Source organism: Epinephelus fuscoguttatus, linkage group LG13 (genome assembly GCF_011397635.1).
Source record: "Epinephelus fuscoguttatus linkage group LG13, E.fuscoguttatus.final_Chr_v1".
In the NCBI taxonomy this organism is placed as follows: domain Eukaryota; kingdom Metazoa; phylum Chordata; class Actinopteri; order Perciformes; family Serranidae; genus Epinephelus; species Epinephelus fuscoguttatus.
Genome location: NC_064764.1, coordinates 8,548,964 through 8,567,939, shown reverse-complemented (window position 1 = coordinate 8,567,939; position 18,976 = coordinate 8,548,964). Strand labels below are relative to the sequence as shown.

The window sequence follows — 18,976 nt, the reverse complement described above, 5'->3', positions numbered from 1 at the left end:
TGTGTGCAGCTCTACAATGACATAAGGTCTTACCCATTTTAAATAGTAATGTTGATATTGTGGTGGGCTGCCACAAATAAATTAATGTGTGGGGAAACACTTCATTTATATATAGTAAAAAAAATTCCAAAACCAAATACCCACTCAGTTAATGAATATAAGTTAAATGTTCAGCTCCGGTCTTAAAGTACAGATTAGGTAATAGAAGTAATCCACTGTAAAGGTCTTTTCAGGTTCACCCAGTGACTGGGACCTGACCTGGTATCCCAGTTGGCTTGGGTCCAAAGTCTATTTGGTTCAGTCTGGTCAGGTTGTATTGCACTGGGTGTGTGCATCAATCTATATAATCCCCAAAGTAAATCTGAGCTGTGATCAAGTGGTGTTAAAAAGTCATCACTAAATTCAAATTGTGTGTTGTTTTTTTTATTGTTGCACTATGGAGAGCATGAACTGATGTTTTCTGTATATCTGGGTCTGTTTAGCTTCACTGCATGTTGGACCGAGTCTCATTATCCTCAGGTGTGTTTAAATCAGGTCTGACTGGTCCTGGGTCCCCTTTGGACCAGCCTTTATTCTATTTTTATTATTTTCATTATTATTAACTCGTCCATACCCATTGGTAGCTTTGTCACCTTCTACCTATGCCAGTCCTCAGTGCCTATGTGCAGTTTCACATAGATTGACCACGTCAGTGAGTACAAAAATGTGGAACAGAGACACAGACAGACACACCCACACAGACAGAGTTTTCGTCATTATATAGTAAGATTTATTTATGTCTATAAGACAATGAATTTATGCACAAAAAGTTTTGGTTGGTTTTCTGGAGTTGTGTTCCAGATCAGGTCAAAAATCTTGGACTCATTAGGACTTCTAATCCATGTATGCCTTTATGTGAGGCTATCATTCAAGATAAACACCAGAATGCAAAATGAATCTTCCTCAACAACTTAAGGTTTTAAACCTACCTGTGTACTAGAACGGTTCTCAATTTCAATTTGATTTGAGTTTTAAAACCTTCAACTGTTAATTTGAAGGTAAAGTTAATAAGGCAGAAAAACGTACTTACAACATGGTCTTTTGCCATAAGTTTGTTTTAACATGACAGCACATCCAGTGGATCTATCACAGAGCTATCACAGTTTTCATACATCAAATTTCATGACAAAATTTGCAGCACTTTGTCACAGGATACAGCATGTTAGCCGTTTGGTTCCAAGGCTTGAGCAGGATTTGTTTCTCCGTTCACTAAAAACTTGTAACAGCTCAGACTTCCCTTGATAAATGGAAAATGCCAAAGATGGAAAAATTCAATTCATTTTCTAAATTGCCTGAGCACAAGTTAATTTGTTTGCAAAGGCATAGATTGAAATAGCTGTTATGCAGCAAGGCTTTGCATATTCTTCCACAGTAAAGAATATTGATTGTGGAGCATGCTGACAGCTACCTTAGTCCTGGACAGTTCGCCCTTGCAGTCTTCTTGATTGCTGAACTCTCGTGAGGAATTGATGCAAGGCCTGAAAGCAGTCAACAGCAAGGTGTCACACTTTAGAGGTGCTGTGGAGGTGGATGTTTTGCATTTGTTAAAGAAGTAGCTCCTCTGTAGTGTAGCACCTTGTACTTGATCCAGACAATGTCAGTACAAGTAGAAAATAGTATATGCCCAAGTTGTTTTTTGTGAGATCATTTTAATACTGACACAAATCTGTGGATGATGATTAGTAACAAAACACAGAAGGTCAACATTAGGATCTCTTTTGATGATTAAACTTCATGGGTTTAGTTTCAGGTTTTGTGCCCTGTTACTGTGTGTGTACTTAGATGTGAAGTGGTGATGCCGTTGAACACGTCTCACTTAGACAGAAAAATATGACCCAGTTCTGTTGTGAAGATTAGAAAATAATAGTAAACAACATTATATTTTGCCATGCAATAGCGTACTACATGTTCTGTGCTGTAGAACAGTAATGACAGTGAGTACTTTATTATCCCCACCACAAGATTAAAATCACAAGCCTTCACAGATGATGAGTATGATGTGGCCCAGCGGTAAACAACTGTAATGCAGATGGTCTGGGAGTTTAATGGGAACACATTCTGACAGCTAAACATTCCCTCACTCTCAGAGGGTGGGGAGTTTTTGCAGAAAAAAAAAAAAAACTTCAGACGGTTTGTTTTCAGACTTTCTGCCTTTTCATGAAGGCTTGAGGTCATAGCCATTTTTAACTCCCCTTTCCCTGCTGCTTTTCCAGGTGGAATATAGGCAGATACTCCGGAGGGACCTCGGAGACGCACATTTTCCACTATGAACCGCGCCTTCAACAGGAAAAAAGGTGAGCAGAAATAACCAATGCTCATTTAGGTGGTGGAATTTAGCATGGCCTGTTTTAGCTACAACAGTGTCACAGGCTGCACAGGAGTCCTTTAGACGTGTGTGAGAGAGAAACGCCGCTGTGTTGGACAAATGCAGATCTCCCTTTGTTAGCTCCATTTTATTTAATTAATTAGGCTACTCTTTGCTAGGCATGGACAGTGATGGACATTTTTACAATAGGGCTCTGCCACCTAATTGTTAGTGGACATTGCGCACTTTAAAATGGCCCACCACCAATTAAACACATTGAGTTTGGTGTAGTTGTCACGAGGGGACGACTCAGCTTGTAAAAACAGTTTTTATAATGTCTTCTGAAGCCATGAAGAAAGAAAAGAAAGTCTATGGGGGGGTGGCCTTCAATTGTGGTAAATGTAGGATCCGTACTAGATACCAGAAATCTGGATTAATGTTGCCTCGATTTTTACCACTTTAATCTGTGCAACCCAGTCATAGGAATGCAGATGGCATCGTATATTTCTACAAGCCAAAAATACATTACATTTTCATGTCATTTTGTAGCAGATATTTTGAAACTCTACATTTCAACAGTATTGTGGTTTAACATGTGGCTAGGTTTAGGCAAGAAATGGTTAGAAAAAGATCATGTTTAGGCGTAGTAAAAACCCAGTTTGGTGGCACAGTCACAGCTGGAGAAGCCATCAATGTCTCAGTGAAAAACAACAGCTTTTTGGGGTACTATTTAGTGGTGAAAAAACAGCACTTGGTTACTAAAAAACAACCATGTTTGGTGGGTAAAAGGCTGCTGAAAAAACCGTAATGACCCCTTTGCTGGCCTTGAACTCTGCAGCTGGGCAGGCGTCTCACCGAGATGCCACGCCATCCACCACCACCTCCTGATAACAAAGTCAACTCATAAACTACGTCACTTTGGAAACATTGATACGACACGTATGAAACATATTTGTGGTTTGCAGAAATGTACAATGCCAGCATTTTCTTCTGGTGACTGGGCTGCCTTGTTTGCTTTTTTCTAAGCATTTTTTCAGTATGTCTGTTCACAGACTTCTAAAAAAAAAAATAGAATGACATTTCTGTACACTCCACTGCAAACTGTTAAATGAATCTACCGTGTCTGAACTAAAGGACTTCAGTGGTCTTTAATCTTTAATTTTAGTGATATACAGATCATTAATTTGGCCACTCTATAAAGTCTTCACACATTTGAAAGCATCAAATGAAAAACAAAACTATGTTGTTTATTGCTTTGTCGGATGAAATGATTTAATTATTTAGATAAAAATCATGTACTGTGCGACTTCAAAGGCTGTTTGAGCAACACTGGTTGCGATGAAACAGCCAAAACATAAAAATATTCATTCCCATCAAGCCATAAAAGACAACGGAAATGCCAGTACAAGCATAAAAAAGCAATTACAACATAATGCATCCTGCCATGCATTCAGGTAAGTGTTATACAGTTAAGGTGGTTGTGCAACACTGCAGAGTCTTGAGGTGACCCTGCCCAAATGCGGAGGAAAGGATATTTGTGAGTGCAGTTTGCGTAACAGCTTGATGTGTTTACCACCATCTGTCCCACTCCCTCTGGTGTGTATGAACAGACCTGGAGGAGCCTTGGACAGTGTTGGGGAAAGTGTCCGGGGCCCAGGTGTTGCGTCGGGCTTTAATGATGTTTGGGTGTTATAATTCACTTTTTCCCATTAAGTCCTCTTTTCGGGAGCTAAAGATGGTGATCAGGGAGGGCGGATAATCCCTTCTCACCTCACATTAGATTCCCCTTTGACTGTGTTTAACGGAAATGGCTCCATTCCTTCCATTTTAACTGGCATTTCATTTCTGTGAATTTCAGCTGATACCTAGGCTGCACATTTGTACACAAGCCTGTGCCTATATTGTGGGGGCATGTTGGAGAAAAAAAAGTAAATTATAGCTGAAACAAGGCACAATCTTAAAGTTGGCTTTGGCAGCAGACAGATAATGAGGGCCTCTTCAAAAAGGAAGGACAGTTAAACAGACCGTAAACAGTTTTCTCAACAAATTCTTCCAGACAGGCTAGCACACACTGTCCTTCTTTTTGCAACGGCGAGGAGCTGCAAAGGCTGCACCCATTCACCCGTGTGCCATAAAAGCGTGTTAAAGCCTTTTCATCCAGAGACCCACAACAGTTTGCCGACCTCCATCATGCACTATTATATCTAAACACCAACAGATGCCTGACCCTTAGGCTTCTCTCTAGATTTAATTTCTGCAACAGTTGTCACAGTCAGTCTGTAGCAAATGGTGCCAAAAGGTCCACAACAGATAGCATAACAAAAGCCTTTTCCCTCCCTAAAAGATAAAACGTTTTTCATTTGAGAGCATGAACCATAATATACAAAAATATCTGGAGGCATTGGTGTGTGTGGTATATTTAGCCCATGGCATGCACGCTCCTTGGACCTCAGTATTCCAAGTTTCCTGTTGCAAAACAAAGTGAATGTTGATGAACAGATTAAATGTCATTTCAAAGTTTATCCTCCAAAGACTTTGATACAGAAATCTGAACGAAGGCCTTTTATGTGAGGTTTGAATTGGTGTTTGAATTAGCTGGTATCTTGAACTGTTCTTAATGAAAATCCTATATTGAGGACGATAAGAAGATGCACAGTGCAATTACTCGTCTGGGTAGGATTTTGAATTGTGTTAGAATAGATTTAGACCGGCCTCTTAGATTGTTTCTTGTCTCATTATGCAATGATTTGATTCCTTAGAAAACTTTTTCATCTTCTTCCCAAATTTGACTTCAGTTGTGGATGAGACATCATTGGAAATATCATTTGATATGCAACTTTGCAGCTGACAACCTCCCACACAGGCTGAACAAAGGTTTACTCGCTAGTGATTTCACATTAGAGTAAATGATTCAGTCTCTGCTGAACTCTTAATAGGTCTGAAAGAGGATAATTGCCTCGTGTTGTTGATGCAGTTAACATTGCTCCCCTCCATTATCATTGGCACTGTTTTTGATTTATTTATTAATACAAAAGGGTGGTTTTGACTGAGGATGGGCATTTAAAGGTCCAGTGTGTAGGATGTACGGGGAATTTAAAATTAAAAAATAATGTGTTAAAAAATATTGTCAGAAATGAAACACAATATAAAAAGTATGTTTTCTTTAGTGGACACGATTTAAAAAATAAGAACTGTTGCAGTCTCCTTACCTTAGAATGAGCCATTTATATCTACATAGGGAGCAGGTTTTCATTTATAGAGATCACCATGTTGCACTGCCCTGTTTCTACAGTAGCTCAGTATGGACAAACCAGTCACGGGCTCCAGACAGGGCCAAGAAGTCCAACTGCAATGAACAGCACCTGAGGTACACTGATGTTTAACGTCACACTGTTTTATTCAGTGCTTCTCGTGGTTTAAATGACCTAGTCTGTTTGTTTTGGAGAGGGAGAGACCTTGGGCTTCCAGTGAAAACCTCCTGAATGTCTAAATCTTATGTCATCAGAGAAAAAAGATGACCACACATTAGCATGTGTTGGACTAGTCGCCAACAGTGACATGCCAAACTGCATGGGAAATATAAAGATTTTTAATGGGAAGCAGCATTATTTGGTGTGTTTACCAGTTTACTTCACAAGCTCTGTTTGTTTTGGAAAGAAGGAGACCTTTTATGGATAGTTTTGCTCACGGTAAAAATCCCCTGAACATATGGATCAGAAAATGGGTGAGCACACAGCAGCATGGTGTGTGCGAGCAGCCTGTCTCCAAGATACCAAACAGCTTTGGAGAAACATGGATTTGTAACCTTAACCTGCTTTATTCAGTGTTTTTAAACCATAAATTCAAAATTCACATCAGAAAAATCAGCAAACTTTCTGATGCTGCTGTTAACTAGCCTGGAAATCCAGACTCAAATCTGGAAAGATTTTGAGTCTGGCCCTCACCAATACACTCTTCCTACCCAAGGGGCAGCACTAACTGAGGCATTTCAAATGCCACCGCATGCAACTGGATAGCACGATGGCCAATCAGAGCAAAAAACAAGGTGGCGTATTCTTTGCACTAAGCCCTATTTATTTGCAGACTAGTGGAGCTAACTGATATACTGTGCTTCTGCTGTATCCTGTCAGCAAAATGGCAATCCTTCCTGGAAACAAAGGCTTCTAGGGCAGTCTTCAGTTCCTCTCTCAAGGAAAAAGATAAGTTGGCTTAGCGTTTCTTCCAAAGCTAAACTGAATGGATGCGGTCCTTTGGCAGCTGCCATCTTGGCTGTTTACTTTTCAACGTCTACGGCGCAGCGTTGTCGTCATCATGTTACGCCCGCCCAGAGCCCGCCTCTGTCAGATAGACTGATCTGATTGGTCCGACGGTGATTCACCGGGCTCTGCTCGTCGGGGCCAGATCCTCGTACAGAGCAAATTCAAATTTGCTAGGGGAGGGCATCTGGATTTCCAGGTTAGCTGTTAACATTACATACGTAGGTTAGATGCAGCACTGACAGCCACTGAGCTGCTCTCCTCCCTGTCAGCTTAACATCTGCCTAGTTAGCACACACTAACACAGCAGTAGCGGCGAACATCTGTCACTGAGCCGGTTAACATTCCCAACAAACTCACACCAAAACGGCTCCACTCTGTCCCATAAATAAACGTAAGGTAACATCAACAGTATAATGCTAACATTTAGTCCTATCGCTCTCCATCTGTCCCCAGCACGGAGCTCACCTTCTGACAGCAGTAGTCTCATGATAAAGAAAAAGAGAGCGACAGCAGGGCAAGGAGGCACTGCGCTGACCCAAGCAATGCACTGCACAGAAGTCTACAATGAAATAAGAGTTTGCCTTTTTTAAACAGTTAAAGATGATATGAACGTCATGGTCATGTGATGGAGGTTGGGCGACGATTACTCTATATGTTGAATGGATACTGACGTCCAAACAAGTACTTGAGTACTCATGCCCGTCCCTAGTTTGGACAAAGGCTACAGGATGGTTCCAGATTGTTTTTCATTGTTTTCCTTCACTTGTTAGTTTGTAAGTTACTCCTAAATCTGAAACAGTCAAACAAAAGTACAACATCTGTAGAAAAGGCTTATAAATTTCTGATGTTTTGCACCCGTGCTGACTGCCTCTGCTCTCTTGGCTGTGAGAGTGAAGGCTGGCACTGACAACAGGCCCACCCCACTGATTTAGCTCCCCCTTTATCTCTGTGTCTGGCTGTGTTTTGTGGACTTGATCACGTCTAGCAGGTAATGCCAGTGGGGATCTTGATCATTTTTATATCCTATGTTTATTGCCCCATGCTCTTGGACGTGACTTGCACTGAATAGTTGTAGAGAGTTCGTGTGCACCTTTTTGGCCAGCCACAGAGCAGTAGTTAAGAAAACAGCACTCATCTATTATACCATGCACCGTAACGGTCACGTAACCTACTCTGACCTCTTAAAGTGATTTCATGTCTTGGCAGCTGATGACCTTGTGAGTACTGTATAGTATTTACTGTACTGTATATTATTTACAGTCCATTTATTAGGTACATTTAGCTGAAACAGCTACAGTCTTATACAACTGCCTTGTATAAATCCCACCTTCATAAAGGTTATGTTCCATTTTTGTTGTGTAAAGTGGAAGTACAGAGATTTTTTTTTTTTTTTACCTGTAACTTATCATTATGAAGTAAATGTTGATTGCACAATCTAAAGGCTATAAAGTAATGACAGCATCACCATTTAGATTGGTTCCCTATAAACTTTGTTTCACAAGGCAATTTTGGTTGCCACTGTGTACAGTCTCCAGGGAAAATGAAGGCTCGATTTATGACACAAAAGAAATGCATCAACCATTGTGCAACCAAAAAAAGGAAGAGGATATCAGTGATTCCCACACATAGACAGCGGGCTGCCCAGGTATATCCATCCAAGAGAATGACACCATCCACATTCGATTAAGGCAGAAGTCTGTTCCTCCTCTGAATAGTGTTAATGTCCTGTTCAAAGCACCGTGCTCTGTGATAGGGTCAGACTTAGAGAGGGGGAAACACATACTGATGAAGAAAAAAACAGTTGTCTGTTTCCACTTTAAGGTGTTGATTCAACTTTACAATGTTTTTGGAGGCTTTAGTTTGTAGTGCTGTTAAACTGTGTTGAGTTGTACTGACAAGTGTCTCTAATTAGTCTTATTGATATAAGTGGGGACCCTATAACTTTCATAAAGTAAGAATTATCAAAAATATAAGGTTGCATTTCTGTCAGCTACCCAATGAACTGGCAACTGAGAATATTTCATTGTCTCTGACTGACTCGCCATGTTGTAATTACTTTGCCATGAATACTAAATAATAATTTACAGCATTATGTTTATGTCTTTGTATGGTCTTGATTTGCTAACTTTGAGACACAAGTCAAATTTTACCTTAGTCAATTAAGATGTTTAAATGGACATTTTTCAAACAAGTATTAATATCGCCTTGCTTTTAGTAAACCTGAACAACAATTAGCCTCTGTGAAATGTAAATTTCAGACATTTCAAGACAGATGGAAAAGCTTATTTGTGTCTGCTATTGCTTTTCAGGAAAAAAGTGTTAACAGTATCTTAGAATTACACCTACTCTTTTCCCTCATTAAACAATCCCCATTTCATGAATGCACAACAATTGTTCAATTCATTCAAACAAAATGTTTTTTATTTCACTGAAATGACAATCCTCAGCATATGAACAGGATGTTTCAAGTTTCCGAATCACGTATTGCATATTGAAGGATTGGCTGCCAAACTAGTTGAGATATCACAAAATAATCTAGTACGTTCAGATGAACTGAGATTTAAGCTGAGCGCAGAGGAACTTTCCTCTTTCAGCAGATAAATGTGAAAACAAACTCTGCCCATGCATCATTCTGCGCAGTGAAGGTCAAAGAGAAGGAACAATACGCAAAACATATTTCTGAGTGAAGGGAGCCTTCAATATATGTCAGTAATACAATGTATAATCTTAGTATAGAGAATAGCCCCCCTGTGCCATAGCAAAGGTTACAGAGTAGCTGTAAAACCTGGACTGTAACAGTTAAGATGATGAAAAATTGTTGACTTTCCAGTTGTGTATTAAGAAACTCCCGGACTTATTTATTCAGTGGTTGGAAGCACACACTGAATCCACAGTGTGTATTTAGTTATTGAAGTGCAGAAAACTGGTTTAATTTCTCTGCAGGTCACTGTAATGTGCAGCATCATATCTAAACTGATTGACTGCAGTAATACATATTTTACAATTCTGTCACACCAACAGATGGCAGCTGAAGATAAGTCACGTCGGTGCAGAAGAATAGCCTAAATATAATGGCCTACTGTGCTGTGATTATACAGTAGACGAGGACAGGGCACTGTTTGCCCTGGATTCTCTTCCTGCAGTGGAGCCAGAGCGACTTGGGTATTTTTGTAACACTAATTTACTAAAGTTTACTTTTAATTATACGTACAGTCATGATGAATCTGTTTTTATAGTGTGTTGCTCAACTTTTGGAAGAAAGATTGTATTTCCCATGTTTATTTGCTCACTGTTGAACGTAGCGTCAATCCAAGCCAACCAAAGTGATTAGATGGATCATTCTGCTATGGTCACAGGTACTTATTTATCTGAATTGTGACATCCACATCATTTTAAAGCTGTTTTTTTTTTCCCAATTATTAATGGCAGATGTCCTCTATCCATCATTATGATCGAATCAACAAGAAGCACTCACACAGAAAATTAGATGCTGAGGATAAACAAGGTTTTTAATTTCCTCATGGCTGGGCCGGACAATATAAATACCACTTCAGAAATGTACCCTGCAACTATTACACAAGCCATAATTAATTGTTTGTAAATGATTGGAGACCAGATATCCTGATGGTCTTGTACTCTCTCCCCCCCCCCCCATGTAATTAACTCATGTCTGATTGGAAGGACCCTATTATGTAAGAGGAAAGTCCAGAGCTTTAGAGCATGTGTCATCCCCTGAATGTCTCCTCTTACCATGCTGGCTTATAAAGCCATATGACCATGTCCATGATCCTTAAGCATTTCCCTTTTTGACTCCAAGTAATCCGTATTAGCCCTGAATGGTTCCTGAATTTCTTCCTAGCAGCAATATGTCCTGCATTTGATCTTCACATTAAATTGAGTGAACACTATCAAGAGCTTATCAACGTAACAGAGAAGTGGCATTAAAATAACTTACAGGAGCTTGACACAAAGCATGAACATTCACACTGAATAATTTGATCCAATACAGTAACCCTGCAATAAGTACTACCATTGTGAGTTTTCCCTGTCAGAGAGGTTCAATTTTTCAGGAGAGTAGATTGCAGTGTTGTTGTTTTGAATTCAATTGCAGGGAGCTTGTGTGATATTTCCCAAATGTATTGTATATGGTGCAGACAAAACCTCAAGTGAGATTCTCTCAAAGGACTCACTGTCACTGTTTCTTATGCCATTGCAACATTTTGCATTTTCCCCTTTGAGTCAAACAGTATTTGATGTATGGAACAAGATGGATGTTTATGCTCAGTTTCAAATGCTTTATCTCACAGCAACACTGTCCTGTTGGGCCTCAGTAAAGAGTGGTTCAGGTCCTTTCTGCTTGGAGCCCCTTTGAAGTTGTCTTCTGCATGATGGAGAACTGTGCATACCCAGCAAATTCATTCAGTGTCATTGATTGAGCGCTGCAGTGAATTAGGCTATTGCCTGCCCACTTCTTGAGGCCCTATAGAAAAATTGTGTACTAACAGCGCAGCACTCAAGCTCTAAAAGGTAAAAGCTGAGCTCAGGGAATGTTAAAGAGGGGTGACCACAACACTTAATAATATGAGCTAGAGAAGGTATTGTTTTACAGAGGGCTGTTAAAGTTTTTATCAGCAGTAGTAGTAATAGAAGTAATATATTAATACTGATAGTCAGCAAGTAGAGCACTGGGATCTGTACTGAACCAAGTTAAACAATGTGGTAATAGCATTCTGTTATTATTCCCAACTCTATAACTAATTCAGAATAGACTGGAAAGATGTTTGATCAGAGACTCACTAAAAAGATGTTTAATTGGTACATTATGCATGGTCATCCCTGGGCTAATGAGTGGAAATTCTTATTTTATTTAAACAATTTGTCATTCATCTTCCGAAACAGATTACTTTGTGATATTCAGAAGATTAAGGAGCAAAATGTATGAACTTCTTGTCTCATACAGAACAGCTACAGTGTAGAAGGTAATGTGAAGTATAATTTAAACAAAAGATAAAGATCCCTGTGGGTACAGTTATGCTCAGGAACATAACCGTTAACAGTAGAGACAAGAAGGTTTAACGCCACTCTAGAGGAGGACAGACTTTTGTTTGTTGTGTGAGATGGGTAAAATGGAGAATGAGTCTGCTAAGACATGAGAGATGTAAGTTTTGGTAAAATGACCTCCATTTATGTTGATATGTCTTGATTTGATGACCATGAAAATTTTTAGCTGCGTTTGAGAAGAGGAACATTTTTGGGGGCAGATTTTATTTGCCGGGCCTGGGATACAAGTGTTTTGTTTGGAACTGAGCAGTAGGATTGCAACGGTATGACAATTTCATGATACAATAATACAATATGTTATTTATTATCAGTTAGAATGACCCTTAAAGGAATGAAAATGGAAGGGTTATTTTTGATTGAACAAACAATATGACAACCATCAACTTTTATAACACGGTATACCTTAAAAACTGGTATATCGAGCAGTTATAAAACATGTAGTTTGAATTGATCACTGCAACAGTACTGTAATGGTATCTTGTAAACACATGAAGGTTGGGCACCTGTTTGTGTGTGTCATACGAAAATAAATCAATCAGTTATTGCTAATAATAGATACTTTATTAGTATACTACCTGTTTTCAAAAGTCATGCACATAGTGAGGTGACAAATCATAATGTGCTACAAACAAAGTAACCACGCAAATGGAACAGACGTAAGAGGACAGACAAAAAAGTTAGTTAATTTAGTTAATTTGATCGTCAGTTAATAAGATGCCAAACCCATTTTCTCAAGACAGTAATTTGCAAAATGTAGCAGCTATGAGAGAAAAGTTCCTGAAGCATATCAGGTCTTTGAAAGTTTCTTTGTTGATCTTTGGTACATGTTTTTTTGTCAGTAAAATATTATCTCACTTACAGTATCTTCAAAAGTGAAGAATGATATGTTATAATACATATTAATTTTTATATTTCTTTTTGTGGAGGACTTTGAAGTACTTGTTTTCTTTGGATGTGTAGCTCATTGGCTGTGGAGACTCTTTGCCTGGATTCACAGGAGAATGTGAGATAAAGGGAAGAACAGCTGTTAGCTGGTAGATAAGGAGAGATGGTTTGAGATAAAGGTCTAATAGATCAGACCATCAATACATCCACAAATTTCACAGTGTGCTGGACTTGTGGTCTCTTTTCCTTGCATGTACCACTGTACAAATGCTTGTTAGCCCTGCAGTTTAGATTTTTGCAATATAAAATGTATTGTAAGTTTAAAAGGAATACTACTGTCTGAGTCATAGTGTGGTAAAATGTCATTATTGTAATTGGCTGCTCATGTGAGCTGCTCACCACAACATGTGAATACAGTAATGTTTTGAAGCATTTGTGTAATCTGCAGCGGAGGCAGATAAGAGCCACCAGAGCCTTTTTTATTTGCATTGCTAAGGAATGAGGCTCCCTTGTTAACTAAAGGTACACATTGTTTCTTTTGTTTTCCTTCTGCCATGCCAAACGGCTAACCATTTATATCTGTCTGCTCTGTTTAATTAGAGCGGGTATCTGTGGGAAGCACTGTAGGCTGTAGTCCTCGGACTGCCAATAGATCAGGTAGAATTTTAAACAAGATAAATAAAGAGGGAGAGAGAGAAGAACAGTGAGCCGTATATGGTCATAACCTCCCTTATTTGTAATCAATGGATGGGAAATGATAAAATACCCATTTTCAGAGAAAGCCAAGCCCATGATGTGACAGGGGAACGGTGAAGGCAGCTATTACTCGTCGCTGGAGTGTAACACGCATGAAGGACATGTGACCTTTATGCTGTCACACATCCTAACTAGTCCTGCAGGAAACAGGAGAGCTCTGAGAAGCAATGCAACCCCTGTCTCCAGAGACATGTATGCAGCACGTCACAGTGTGACACAGAGGCATGGACACTTTTCAGACTGTCATCCCTTCAATTTTTCCTCATCTTCATCCAACACCTGACAAGTCAACCACACACAGTGACCTTCAGATGCCACGGCTCATCCTCACGCCCCAACAGTTCATCTTCCATTTTGGCAACCCGGAACAGCGCTTGTAACTTTTCCCGCTCTCGGTGTGCTCACATAGTTGCCATTTTATGCGGCAAAGTGAGAGAAAGAAGTATGTACTCCCTCCCCCACCCCCTCCCTCCTTTTAATCAGAACAGTGTGTGCTGACGCCTTGAAAAAATGTCAGCCTACCTGCCATGCCGCTGTGTCAGCCCTCACCACTCTCCTCCTTCCTTCCTCTATCCTCTTTCTTGGAATTTACAGTTTATAAGCCTCCTTAGCTGCACAAGAAAGGAGGAGATACTTCATCCTTCTATCAACTCTCATTCAAGAGTCCCACTAGGAAATTGATTGCACTTTGGAGGAGACTGTTGCAAGGTGCAGGCGGGGATAATCTCATTGCACAGCTGTTAAGTAAACTTAAAAGGAGGACAATGTAAGTAGAGGAAAAGGCTCCCAGTTGACCATGCAGTGTCTGAAAACTAAAACAAAGTTCTCTGTGTTAGAGGTTGCCTTCCCTGTCTCCTTATTTCCTGCCACCAAACTGATTTCCGGAAGAACTAAACACGACTTCCTTTGCAAGTCAAGACTAAGCCTGTTGGTTTCCTTGTAAGTAATATGGGAGATTAGCAAACATAAGCAATCACAATTAAGCAAATGTGGAGCACCAAATGAACACTAATTAGAATAGACTTTGAATTCATCAAGCCACTTAGCCAACAACATCAATGTAAACAAAGTCATTAGCATACTTGCGCAGAGGACACGCTGAAGTTGATTCACATCGTTTGCACCTTGCAAAGTCTTGATTAACGCAATCAACCTACAGGAGTTGAGTGCCCCCAAGGTCACAGTCATGCGTCTTTTGTCACAGGATTCATTAACAGGGCGATAAGCCGTTTATGAAAAAGGAAATGAAGTGAGAGAGGGATGCTCAATCAGGGGATGATTAAGAAATGCTGAAAACCATCAATGACCTGAAACGACCCCTGACCCACTGCTCATTTAGCATTGATGTGATCTTCAAAGTGTCTTTTCTTTCTCCTTATGACAGCCTTGGTTACAAGCACAAATTTTTCATTAAAATGTTTATGTTCAGCCTTTCACAGAAACGCATCATTGGAAAACATGTCAAACATATTTCCTTCCTTACAAAACATGCAAAGCTGATTTTTTTTTAATATTCTAAATTGCACATTATTTACATTAATGTTTCTTAGCTAGCAGTCTACTTGTTCGCTGCCTCTGTCGTATCATTACTACACTTTTTTACATGTTACTCTCACTGGCTGTCGATCAGCAGTTGGCAGGAATTTGTGTTGTCATTGTGCGTGTGCACAATAAAATTATTACTCAGTAGCACTACTAGTGGTCTCCACAGGGTACCTTTAATTTGCACCATGTGGCGCACAGTCACATCTGTTTGCATCCATGCACATCTTTCCATTATTTTAGAATGCAGGGGCCTCAATACAGAGAGATATTGTAACTGCTTTTCCTATCTTAACTTAAATTTCAAAGATAGGAAGAATCCTATCTTCCTATTACAGAAGCAATTCTAAAACTCATGGCTGTGTCCTATCCTTTCTCAGACCTCCTTTCTTATCTTCACTGAGGAAATCCAAACTGTAACTGTGATGTTCATTCTTCAGTCTGCACCCGTCCTGTCATACCTGTATCTTTGATTAGAACGTACCGGTTGACTACTCAAAATGGACAAGCCATGATATCGACTGCTCTCACTTCCTGTCAGTGGACAAAAAAAGACAGACAGAGGCTTTCATTAATATTTGAAAATGTACAAAATTAATATGAAATCAAAAGTAATCGTTTTGACAGTTGATAGACACCCATTAATACATGGTCCGAGAAATTTAAAGCATCATTATACGGTTTGAGTAGGCTTTCGATCATGACATTTCTGTGTACTTGTTGTTCCCCATCTTCACTGTCATAAAGATATAATAACAGTGTTGCTGCCATTTTTATGACTCTCTGCCAGCAACGGCTATGGCCAAAGGCATTCATTTTTTGGGTTCATTCGTCTATCCATGCGCCCATCTGTCCTTCCTATTCCCATTAAGGGAATTTCTTCAAATTTAGCACGAACGTTCACTTGGACACAAGGATGATCTGGCTAGATTTTGGTGGTCAAAGGTCACTGTGACCTCATAGTGTCTTTCAAAAACACTTTTTTGGCCAGTATTCAGCATCATATCTCAGGAACAGAAGAGGAGACATTTGGTCAGATACTAAATTGATGACACTAATCTTGGGTGTCTAAACTGTGGTGATTGTATAGATCTTCTGTGCTGCAAGCTTTACATTTTAAAATTTGTAGCTTCTTTGCAGCAACATCCATATTTGAAGCATCGTCTACCGTCATGGCGACATATGAGTCTGGACAGACATGGATGGAAACTGAAACTTAGACAGAGACATACAACCACAAGGCAGTAATTCTAGATGTCAGTTCATTTTGCCATCCTAATTTAGGATTTCTCACTTAGGAAGTTAGGATGGTTCTGTAATACCTTGATTCCTATCATATGATATGATTTTTTCCCTAAATGCAGTTTGGAATGCTTCTGTAATACCAAAAATTCTAAACGTCATCTTAAACTGAGATGAGATAGGATTTCACACGTTTCTGTAACGAGGCCCAGGTACTCTATTAATCCAAGAAATTGACTTAATACATTTATGAGAAGTGGACTTCAATTACCATATCTGCAGGACAAATGAGGTCGAGGGAGTAAAAGCAGCATTCCCCCTTGCTTAATTGCCGCTCTTAATGTGCCCTTGAGAATGTCCCATAACCCCCAACTGTGCAGTGAAGCTGCTCAGTGACCAACAAATCAGACTGTGGGCAACCTTCAGGTGTGACTGTGTGTAACTGTGTGAGAGTGAAGCAGTCCCTGAACAAGAAAGTTGCTCTCAGTGAAACTAAAGTTGCAAAATAAAGACTGGAAAAAAATAAGGAGCTTTGATCAGGCCAAGTTTTGATGTTGCTCTTTGGTTCTGGAAGCTGCCTACCTTCTACATATTTTTCTTGTTTACTTCAGCTCTTCCTTTTTCTGTGATGTTAAAGTTGTGTATATGTGCTTTGTTGTTTAATATTCCTCACACGTTTGCCTGTGTGAGATTTAACCAGTCATGTATTTGATTGTACCTCTGCCATATCCTATTAAATGAGACTGTTGATTCAGACTGCTGTATTTAGTGAGCTGTTTGTATCATTTCAGATAAATCATGGATGCACACCCCGGAAGCTCTGGCCAAGCATTACATACCCTACAATGCCAAGGTATGTTTCTCCATCAGACTGACACAGAGCTTTGTGACTGTTAAATAATTCAACACAAAAAGAGCAGAGAGACATTTTGTTGTTGAAATGCCCAAACTGAAATACAGAAACAAAACAGAATCCCTCCATTTTTGGCTTCCAAGGTCCTGTACATTTGCTTCCAGCTCTCTGTCAGGCCTAACAAACCCACGCTTCTCAGTCCAGGTGTTCCATGATGCATTTCTCTAGAGACAACAAGGTCTTTCATTTAGGGCAGTAGCTCAAAGTCTGTCAGAAAGTCCGTCAAATTAGTTTGGCTAATTAGCAGGGCACCTGATGAAGCCAAACAAGCACTACATCATCCATTTCAAAATTACCTCATTTATAAATTCTGTGAATTTTGGGGTATTTAATGATGGATGATTTTCTTTGGATGCCACCACACCTTCAGTACGAACTGTTTTTGATGTATATTGTAGTATTTATCTTCTGGAGCAGCTGTTTTTCCCTCGCTGCTGTGATGGGAGAAGTCGCACTTGTCAAACTTTAATTTGAAAGAGTTTCTCTGTTTTCTAGCCCGCTTGATTTGTTTATTTATTAATGAGTGTGTGAGCGTGCGGTGTTTATGTGAAGTAACTCACGCTTCTGTCAAATCCAGCCCAAACTGGTCCTGACAACAGAAGAACTCGAATTTTAACAGCACACTCCAAACGTGGCCTGTGACAAAACACTTTTTAAAAAGATTTTTTTTTTCCACAATATCCAACAAACACATCTTGAAGGAGGACTGTCTAACTTGGGGAGCACTTCCCTCCCTGTCAGATGGGTTTTCTGCTTCATTTCCACAAAGAGTTTCTCCCCTGTGAGCCACTGAATCTGTCAGCCTGCATCCTGAGCTTCAGAAATGTTATGATGGAACTACCGCATCCCCGAACTGCTGGAGCTCCGTTACTGTATGCAGCAAAGAAGCAGGCGGAACTGGCAGAGGACACGTCTCTAAAATCAAAGCAGTATTGTCAGTTCCCTTACTGTCTGCATATTGTCGGCTTTCACTGATGAGTTGCCTGTCTGGCTAAATTTGCTGAGATCTGAGTACACCACTCATCACTGAAGGAATTGGAGGGAATGAGTCAGCCAAAGTGCTGAGACTGCTTGGCCTGTTCCCCCCCTGGTTTAAAGCACTCCGAATAGTTGAAAATATAAGCTCAGTTAGTAATTTACTGCACAATCTTCCAGCTAGTTAGAACAGAGAAGGATCCCCAAGAAAAGCCTGAATTTTTTAAATTATTTGATTCAACGATTCAAAGAGGTCGTAAAAATACTGTGTCTTAAATCAATTTTGACTTTGATGGCGCAACTAACCTGCATTTTCTTTATTTTTCTCTTGATCCTGAAGGTTTTCCTCAGGGCTTTATGGATTTCAGATGCAGCATCATCTGTGACATGACTCATAGAAAGCAGGGCTGTAGCTACTAATGAGAACACCAGGGTCATGTTCTCTCTATTTTACAGCCTGCAGTTAGAAACATATACTTTTTTTCTCCTAAAATTAATTTTAGTACCTTTAGACTTGTTTGTTTACCTCTGACTACTTCCAGGCCAACAAGAAAAAGACACAAAATTATTCAGTATTTTAAAACCACAATTTCAGTCATATAAACAGCATTAAGATCCACATATTGTGTAATAACAGTTTTGCTTTTAGGACTGCAACTAATTACTTATTTTTATTACAGTTAAATCGCTGTTTATTTTTTCACTGAATAAATTAATTGTTCATTTTAAAATGTCAGAAAATAGTGAAAAGACTCAGAAAAAGCCCAAGGTGACTTCTGGAAATGATTTTGTTTACCCAAAGTTCAAAATATTTAATTTTTAATCTTATAAAACTTACAAAAGAAGCAAATCCTCAGCTTCTCAGTTTAGAAGCAGTTGTTGCTTTACAGAGGAATAACCTTGACAGGAGAACCCCTCAAACTGCTCCATTAAAAAAGAAAAAACTTAGAGTTAAAGATAAATTAAAGATTGGAAGCAGTGGGATTTGGGGACTGACAC

The 18,976-nt window shown here is 39.5% G+C and overlaps 1 protein-coding gene across 9 annotated transcripts in view; it reads left to right on the top strand.

Annotated features, from left to right (window-relative positions):
- gulp1a (GULP PTB domain containing engulfment adaptor 1a) overlaps positions 1–18,976 on the top strand; it is a 120,438-nt gene that overhangs the window by 80,698 nt on the left and 20,764 nt on the right. For 6 of the 9 annotated variants that reach the window (XM_049594230.1, XM_049594227.1, XM_049594228.1 and 3 more), the window contains 2 exons: positions 2,253–2,333; positions 16,881–16,942. In XM_049594230.1, the coding sequence (XP_049450187.1) occupies positions 2,306–2,333; positions 16,881–16,942 (90 nt within the window). In that variant the 5' untranslated portion in view covers positions 2,253–2,305. The remainder of the gene's footprint in view (positions 1–2,252; positions 2,334–16,880; positions 16,943–18,976) is intronic. The other 3 variants (XM_049594234.1, XM_049594226.1, XM_049594225.1) reach the window with 1 other exon arrangement.